General features: G+C 34.5%; 1 protein-coding gene across 1 annotated transcript; it reads left to right on the top strand.

Moving 5' to 3' along the window:
* Window positions 1-283: 283 nt before the first annotated feature.
* Window positions 284-1,592, top strand: LOC139858596 (putative glycosyltransferase 7). The gene has a single exon (XM_071847428.1). The coding sequence runs from the start codon at window positions 284-286 to the stop codon at window positions 1,562-1,564; it is 1,281 nt and encodes a 426-aa protein (XP_071703529.1). The 3' UTR covers window positions 1,565-1,592.
* Window positions 1,593-9,185: the final 7,593 nt, after the last annotated feature.

Genomic DNA, 9,185 nt, shown 5'->3' with positions numbered 1-9,185 from the left:
TAATGTTTGCGGATGAGTCCCCTTGCAACGCACGGGCTCATAAATCTAGTAAATCTAGTAATTATATATTGGATGGATTGGATATGGTATTTTATTATATTCGCTTCTTGTTTCTTGTGTATTTTGTTTTCATTTTCTAGAATTGGTATAAAATTTTCGTTTTTTTTTCTTAAAAAAACTATAAACAATAAAATTAAAATATTACGAATAAAAAATCAGATTCACATGGTATTTAACCATCATTACTTTGGAAAAAGCAAACAAATTTATCACAACATACAAAATGGTAGTATTCGCAAATTCTAACTGGCGAAAACCCTCCGTTCGCACACTTGATCGCCCCTCCATTTTTCTCGCCGGAGCTGTTTCTTCCTTATTACTTTTATGGGCCTTCTTCTTTTTCTCCACTCTTGACCCGAAATCCACTTCTTGCAATTGCAACCAACCCGACCCGGCTTTCAACCTTCAATTCGACCCACCCGTTTCCACCTTCTACGACGATCCATCTTTCGGTTACACCATCAACAAACCAATCAAAAACTGGGACCAAAAAAGAAAAACATGGCTTAAAATCCACCCATCTTTTCAACCCAAATCACACGACCGGGTTTTTATTGTAACCGGGTCACGGTCCACCCCATGTGCCAGCCCAACCGGTGACCATTATTTGTTAAGATTCTATAGGAATAAAGTTGATTATTGTCGTATTCATGGTTACGATATTTTTTACAATAACGTGTTGTTAGACCCTGAAATGCCTTCTTGTTGGGCCAAGATTGCAACGGTTCGGGCCGCAATGGTGGCCCACCCGGAAGCTGAATGGATCTGGTGGATGGATGAAGATACCGCATTCACCGATATGGAATATAAAATCCCGTTTCATCGTTATAAAGATTATAATTTCATCGTTCATGGGTGGCCGAAAGAAGTTTACGAGAAGAAAAGTTGGTTAGGGTTAAACGCGGGGTCGTTTTTGATAAGAAATTGTCAATGGTCTTTAGATTTTCTCGAAACGTGGGCTGATATGGGCCCACGTTCTAGTAATTATGAGAAATGGGGAAATGTGTTATTAAATGAGTTTAAACACGAGTCTGATGATCAGACCGCGTTAGCTTATTTATTATATAAGGACCATAAAAAATGGTACGGTAAAAAAATGCTTATAGAGACCGGTTATTATCTAGAGGGTTATTGGGTAATTATTGTCGACACGTTAAAAAATATTACGGAAAAATATTTAGAGATCGAAACGAGTGCGGGGATGTTAAGAAGGCGACACGCGGAGAAAGTAAGTGAGCGGTACGGTTTGTTACGAGAACCGTCGCTAAAAGATGCGGGTAATGAGTTTGGAAGTTGGAGAAGGCCTTTTGTGACGCATTTTGCGGGTTGTCAACCTTGTAATGGGAAACATAATCCCATTTTTAGCAGTGAAAGCTGTAGAGATGGTATGAATAAAGCTTTGAATTTTGCTGATAATCAAGTGCTTAGGAATTATGGATTTGTTCACCGGAATTTATCGGATTCGTCGGTGGTTTCGCCGTTGCCCTTTGATTATCCGGCGTGATTAGAGGTTATGAAATGTTAATTATGATGTTTTAGATGTTTACCCTTTTTTGGTATACTTTGGAGCTAGTTACAGTATAGTTATAGTATAGTATTATCAAAAAAGAAAAAAAAAAGTTTTATGAAATAATTCAAGCTTCATGTGTGGTTTTAATATCCATGATTCCATCATATGACTTCGTTTATACTAAAATATTAATATACAAAATGATAATGATCATGAACATTTGAATTGTATATATATTTTAGGAAGGGTTAAGGCTTGCCATATATTTTTTATTTTTTCCTGATGTAGTTCATATATCAAAAAAAAAAAAATACTATTATAGACCATAAACTTTTAAAAAGTTTATCGATGTAGTCCATAAGGTAACCTGTTACCGGTTAAATAGGTCACCTTTTGTTTACATCGATACACTTTTTGAAAGTATGTGAACTACATTAGTACTTTTTTTTTGGGTATATAGACTACATCGGGACAAAAATTTATACTTTTTTTGAAGATCAACGGTTTAAAATCGATCAACCTTATTTATCAGGTCAATGGACTATATCGATACATTTTTTTAAAGTTTATGGACTATAATAGTAATTTTTTTTTGGTATATGGACTACATCGGGACAAAATGAAAAGTATATGGCCCTTGAGTAGCCATAACCCTTTTTGGAAATAATATATTTGATTTAGTATTTAGTATATGAGTCAATATTGGAGTATATATGTTAACCGTTTAAATTTGCAATAATTTATTTTTTTCTTAAAATCGTTATTTTACATTGCCATTAACACGTTTTCAACTATTATACAGATTTAATTTATATTTGCTATTTTAAAAGAGAGTTGCCAGTTTTGATTCATATGCATTTTTTATTATAACACTTACATTTATATCTATACGTTTGTCTAGGGAGTTCAACTTCCATTATTGTAAGTAAGGTTGTAAGAGTAACTTAGGTGTTATTATGGATAAAAAATAGTGTGTGAATATCACCTTTTATTTTAAAAGTAATGAATAGTTTTAAAAGTAATGAATAGTCGGTATTATAAAATGTGTTAACGATAATTTTAAAAGTTCGCTAGAAAAAATTTAATAATTAACGCCTGATATCGCTATGAATATATCCAAAGTTTACACTTCGATTTTATAAAGCAAAATTTGTTGATTGTATATACCAATATATTAAATTAAATAAGATTGTTATTACTCAAAATCAACCTCCTCAATAACCGGAATAATTTTTGGACATATTTTAGACCTAGCTTTCGATTCATAAGACAGATAGTCAAACGTGGTATTTTGGATTTGGATTGTATATATTTGTTACTTGGTAGTTGGTACCTTTAGATCTATTTCGTCCACAATTATTGCATTATTCGAAGGGCGAATTAATATGAATTGAAGGTTAAATATAAAATAATAATGTGTGACGTATGTGATTTAGTATTATATTTGAAAGTACATACAAATATAATAACGTGACGTCTAAATTTATTACTTTCCGATCGATAAGTGTAGGATTTAAAGGACGTGTAAAAGTAGTTAAATTAAATTTATAGCTATAACTTGAGCCGCTAGTTGAAGACTATTTTTGCAGATAAAATCTGAAACTTAATTTTATACTCGTAAATGTTAACAAATTATTTAAAGTTAGAGCTTAAAAATAGTAAAAACGTAAAAAGTTTTTTCACAGTTCGGGGTATCTAGAAGGACGACTAAAAAGATAGAAAGTATCGTCTCTTTTAATCAATCTACAATAAGTTAGAGCTTATAATTGTAAATTGATCAAAATAGACAATAAGAGATATACTCCCCAATCTCAATTTAATTATCTCTAAATAAAAAACACACAGTTTAGAGAAAAATCTTAAATGTATTGTATTTTCTGTTTATTTTCAATTTTATTTTTTTCCCTCCTTTAATTCTATCAACATTTATTAAGGATATAACAGAATTTAATCTTCTATTATGATAAAGGTTTGTTTCAGAGTCTCATTTTTGTAAGGAAAGAAGAGTTCATATTATCCCCTTAAAAACAATGATTTTGTTTTGTTTAACCTCATCTTTCTCATCATAAGTGATGTCAAGATAGTCAAAGATAGCCTTTGAACTTGGTTTCCTTTTAATCATTTTAGAAACATGACTAGGTAAAGTTATAACTATCATAGTTTTGATTTTTGAGTCAAGTACAACACGACCCTTGTCTTCATCCTGCCATCTAGATGGAGGAAGAATAATCTCTCTAGCTTCAGTGATTGGAGATTCTGCAGATGCAAGTCTAGCATGAACGATTTCCATGGGAATACATGAGCTATTGTTTGCAATGTCAGGCATGAGTGAGTCACTTGACTCAAGGTGAAACATGAATCTATTCCTTCAAGTTTCATATTCGTGTTCATCAAACTTGGGTGGTCTACTTGCATAACCATTTTCGAGATAGCTAGAGTTGTAAGCGACCATTAGAGAATTCAGATCCAGGATAATAAATTATCAAGACTGAAGCTCTAATACTAGTTGTTACATCTGATAAACAACATGAAGTAGTGGAATTAACCTATACAATTCTTTTATCAGGATAATACAATTATTCTTTTTGTTAATTAAGATGTGTTATCAATTAAGCAAGTAATTAAATAAATAATTAAATCATAGTCAATGTAATTTTCAACATTATTCTTTTATTGAAATAATCTCAAAGAATCGCGTTATCCTTTGGCGGAATAGGTAACCGGTTGATACAGATTACACCTATATAGCTTTCGAACGTCTTAAGTTTATACAAGGTTTGGACTCTATCGATTTGATACTACACCACTAAATATTTCAATAGTGGAATTAACCTATTTATAGAATCCTAATAACCATGTGAATAATCTATTGTCTGTTGGTACAAAGGATGTTTGTACTTCAACCGACAGCTGTGTCAGAGAGTATATGGCTCCCTTTCCTCTTCGATAGCTATTTGCAGAAAAACCCCAAATGGTTGGACATCCTATTTGAATAAACAAATGGAATGTTGAGTTCCCTAGGCGTTACAAAGTGTTAACCACGAACTGCGCATGGGTTAACCTTCTGCATTTCTTAGTTGTCTCGTAAGGTCACTTTTCAGCCGCATGCACATTTCCTTTTCTCTTCAACTTAGTCCTCGATGTTAGTTGAATAGTACTATTTGATGTAGACAACACAGGAAACGATTATGTTTGTAATGGAGCATAATTTGTCTAAGTGTTGTGTGCTGCTCCAACCTGATGTTGGTTGATCTCATGCTGGTTCTTCTATAGATTTTCTGCTGGTTCAGCATACAGCATATGCTGGCTGTGAAGAACCCTTGAATCTTTAACTATCTTGTGCTGATAGTTAAGGCAGCACACTAACCTACTTAGACACAGCATACATTGTTGCTCCTATAGTTTGAAATAATTAAATAAACTTATGCTGGCCTGCACATAATAATTAGTGTTCCTAATCACGTTTTGTTATAACTAAATCCTTAATTATGTAGGGGACTCAACATATCAGATTGTTATTTTCTATTGGGACCTTAGTTCATTCATGAGCCATATGTACCCTAAACCAGTTGACCTTCACGTAGATTGAGTACATCTTCTTTAACATAAATTCCGCATCGAGAACACCTTCAAACCTAACAAAGCCAAACTTTTTTCCATTCCTTAGCCTTCTCTTATGCGGGATAAATATATCACGTAGATCACCGTATCTTTTGAGGAAAGTCCTTCGGTCGTTTTCCTCCAACTCTTCCAGAAAATTATAAGCCAAGAACGACGTGATCTTTTGTTTCGAGGGATTATTTGTTATGATGGAGTCATGTTGCTCCCGGATGAGTTTTACTTTTTGTTGTACGTTGGAGTTGATTGTTGACTTAGGGTGAACATCACCATACTTTTTGATTAGTTCTTTGACTCTTACACTCATTCTTTTCAGTTCCGGTCATGACTGTCCATTCTCCTTCATCGGTTTGATTGGTGTTCGAAAAGTTCGGGTGAAGAGGGTTTGGATTGGGGATATTGTTGGGAAATGTTTTCGAATGAGGGATGATGGTAGTTCTTTCATGGGAGGCAACCGGAAGTGGTGTGAAAAGGGAGGTGGGGAGGAGAAAGGCTGGAGAGAAAATCATGTTTATAAAAAATGTTTATACCATAAAATTTTTTAGTAAGTTAGTTGTTGATACTTTTAATTAGGTAATTCAAATATATAGAATATCTACTATTCTATTCATCTTATAATACTAAATGGAATGTAGAATTCAGTCCCAAAGAAGTCCAAAACAACAACAGTCCCATACAACACCAAAATTTACGCTTCAACCCCTTCTTTCATGGTCCAAACTGTAAGTTCTTCAGGCGTCTAAACTATAACTTTCAATGGCTTAAAGTGTAAATTCATTATTTAATCCAAAAGAATCCCCCATCACCCACCGAAATCTTACACGGAAGTTATCTTTCTATCCGTCTCGAGTTATTTTTCACTGCCACCACCATTAAAATCGAAATAATTTTACGAATAAAAGACAAGTTGAGATTAGAAGAAAAGACAAGTTAGAATGAGATTCGGTAAGTGTAAAAGAGACTAGGTATGAGAGGGTATCAATAAGATTTACATTCCACAGCTTCTAGAACTCAGTTACAATGCAATGGCTATCTAATTAGGACTACTTAGGTTCCTTATATAGCCCTCTTCTAAGGAACCATCATTTAAGCTTATTTCACATTAACACTATACAACTTCGGGAACCTAACAATCTCCCTCTTAGTGTTAAATGTGAATTTTACAATATAATCCTATTGAGTAATCTTGAGAGGTCCAAACGTTAGTTTTCATCGTGTGCCATCTGGTTTCGAAACTTCTACTTGATTTTTTGAAATCTGCTTAGAAGGTTTCCAGACGCCCCACGCTTTTCTTGGATCTCCCTCATGTAATGGATATTCATCCATTTCTTTGAAATACCTTCTCTTTCTCTAGCCACAAAGAATATCAAACCGTCTTATACGGATCCGGAGCTTCAGACGATCTCTGCTATGCTTTATAAACTCTCCAAGACCCATTTTCATGTCAATGTCATCAAACTTCCTTTGACGAATTTTAAGATACTTCAGTGCAGCCTTGAGTGTACTATCTGAGTATTTGTTCAACTCTTCAGTGCGGATGAACACTTTTCTTTCTGAGAATTCACAAATACAAACCCTTCGGGTTCGAATTGCATTTGAAACATTCTCATATCCTTTAGTCCCTCTGTGTATTGATTCGGATAGGTTGTTCGAATCTTTTTCCTATTCGCTTCGAGACCAATTTGAAAATCTTCACGTCTCATCACTTCGATTGACTCCATCATGTATCTTTTCACAGCTTCCAAAGCTTGAGCCTTAGCAAAAGGTCGAATGATGATGATACTGAGGTAGTTGTAGATGTGAATGATATCAAGCATATCTAGATTATGAAAATCTGCTTCTGTGAACTTGTATTCCTTCTCATCTTCTCTAATAACGTGGAACTGACTGATAACGTCTTTTTTTCTCGCTTATCTCTACTCCGACTAGAGTAATATTCAACACTTCTGAAATACGATATTTTCTTTGAAGCCAAAAATCATCTTCATCTTTGTTGATGTGTTTCCTCCACATAAACTCATACCAGTTTCTTTCACTTGCTGGAAGCAATCGTGAACCTATATAAGTAAATCTTTTACTCCTTGGTGTTTCGTTAATGCAGAAGATCTTGTAAGCATTCTCCTCGATGAATGTGTTTCGTAAAGTTATGAAATCATGTTCAACTCCCAATAACAATCTTTGTTCCTGATTCTTAAAAAATATACCATGGTTGTATTTGAATCTGGAATTCACTGTTTTACTTGATGTAGATGTACCAGAAGTTGAGCTTTCATTAGCATTTGTTGGATTTGAACTCGATGAAGGTGTAGAATTCGATGAATGATCAGTAGGATTTGTCGCATCATCATTTGGAACATTATCATCTTCAATATGGTCAAAGATATCTTCATCATTTGGATAAACATAAAGATTGTCTTCATCGTCATCGGAAGAATCCATTTCATCATCACTTTCAGTTACTGGATCAAGATTCTCTTCATCTACAATCTCTACATTTTTCGAGATTGAAGATACTGAAGATAATTTGCTTAGAATGACAAACTCATCATCATCTGTTTCTTCAAGATAAAAATCACTTAAGTTCAAATCCTCATCTACCGGTCCACCATCAGCCTCTGAATGTACAAATGGAATTATAACTTGCTCAGGCTCCTTATCATTAATTTCATCATGAGTAAAAATCATTTCTGATTCCGTCTGAACCTGTTGAGCTTGAGAAGCTGATGAAGACCTCACACCACCACCCTTAGTTGAAATGTTCACCACTAGATAATCTCCATCTACTCCTATCTCCCCCTCATGACTATTCTGAGGATCAGAATCGTCATGTTCATTATCACGGTGAGGTAGGGGTGGTCAGTATTTGGTTTGAAACCGTGGAACCCGAAAACCAAACCGAAACCAAACCGGAAAAAAACCAAACCGAATTTGATAAACGGTTTTCGGATCGCGTCAAACCGAAACCGAATTTGAATTCGGTATTCGGTTCGGTTTTCGGTTTTGAAAATTCTGAATTCGGTTTAACCGAAAACCGATTTCAAAACCGAATTCAAAATTTTTATACATTTAATTTGTATATTTATGTTTTAGTGTCATTATAATTTGAGATCCAATCAATAAAATATATTCTCACCTATATGAAGATTTGGTAGCTCACATTTTAATTATGTTACTTAAATTATTATGTCCTTCTTCTCAATTACAGAAGTAGTAAACGTCATAATTAAGCTATAAATATTAATAAATCATCGAATTCTTGATAATTTAATGATACGTCATTGTTTTAGGATATAAATAACTAAGACATCAGCAACGCCACAATTAAACTACCAACGTTCTCAGGTTTTTCATAATATTCGGTTTTAACCGAAAATCGAACCGAATCCGAAATTGAATTCGGTTTTCGGTTTGGTTCGGTTTTAACTTTGAATTCGGTTTTTGGTTCGGTTTTCGGTTTTGCCTAAAAAAATTTCAAAACCGAATACACCGAACCGAATAAACCGAACAAACCGAAAACCGAACCGATGAACACCCCTACGGTGAGGACTTATTGGAGAAGAGCAGGAAGTAAGTGGATATCATACTCGAGCGCGAAACAATGCTTGAAGCGAAGTGCGTCGAAGAACATCAAGATTAATTCAAGAAAACATACGACTAAAATATTCTTGCTCCAGAGCATCATAGAAATTTGGTGAATGTGAGGGTGATGGTGGTAATGTAATAATAGGAACAGCAGCAGCAACAGTTGGAGGCGATGTCGGTGGAAGTGTTTGATTTTCCGTGAAGGCAGGTAAGGATATACGTGCGGTATTATACTTATATGTAGGGTTGTACATACTACTAGTCAGATTCGTGATATCCCCTTCTGATGGAGGTTGGGCAACAACCGGAGTTGTCGCCGGCGAAGTTTCTTTCAAAGCATCCGCCTCCATAACTTTAGTCTCATGGGACTCTGAAAAAGTAGTAGAGCTACCCGTCGGTTTAAATATCACAGAGA

Source organism: Rutidosis leptorrhynchoides, chromosome 7 (genome assembly GCF_046630445.1).
Source record: "Rutidosis leptorrhynchoides isolate AG116_Rl617_1_P2 chromosome 7, CSIRO_AGI_Rlap_v1, whole genome shotgun sequence".
Taxonomy (NCBI): domain Eukaryota; kingdom Viridiplantae; phylum Streptophyta; class Magnoliopsida; order Asterales; family Asteraceae; genus Rutidosis; species Rutidosis leptorrhynchoides.
Note: the sequence above shows the minus strand (reverse complement) of the source record. Positions and strands in the feature narration are given on the sequence as shown.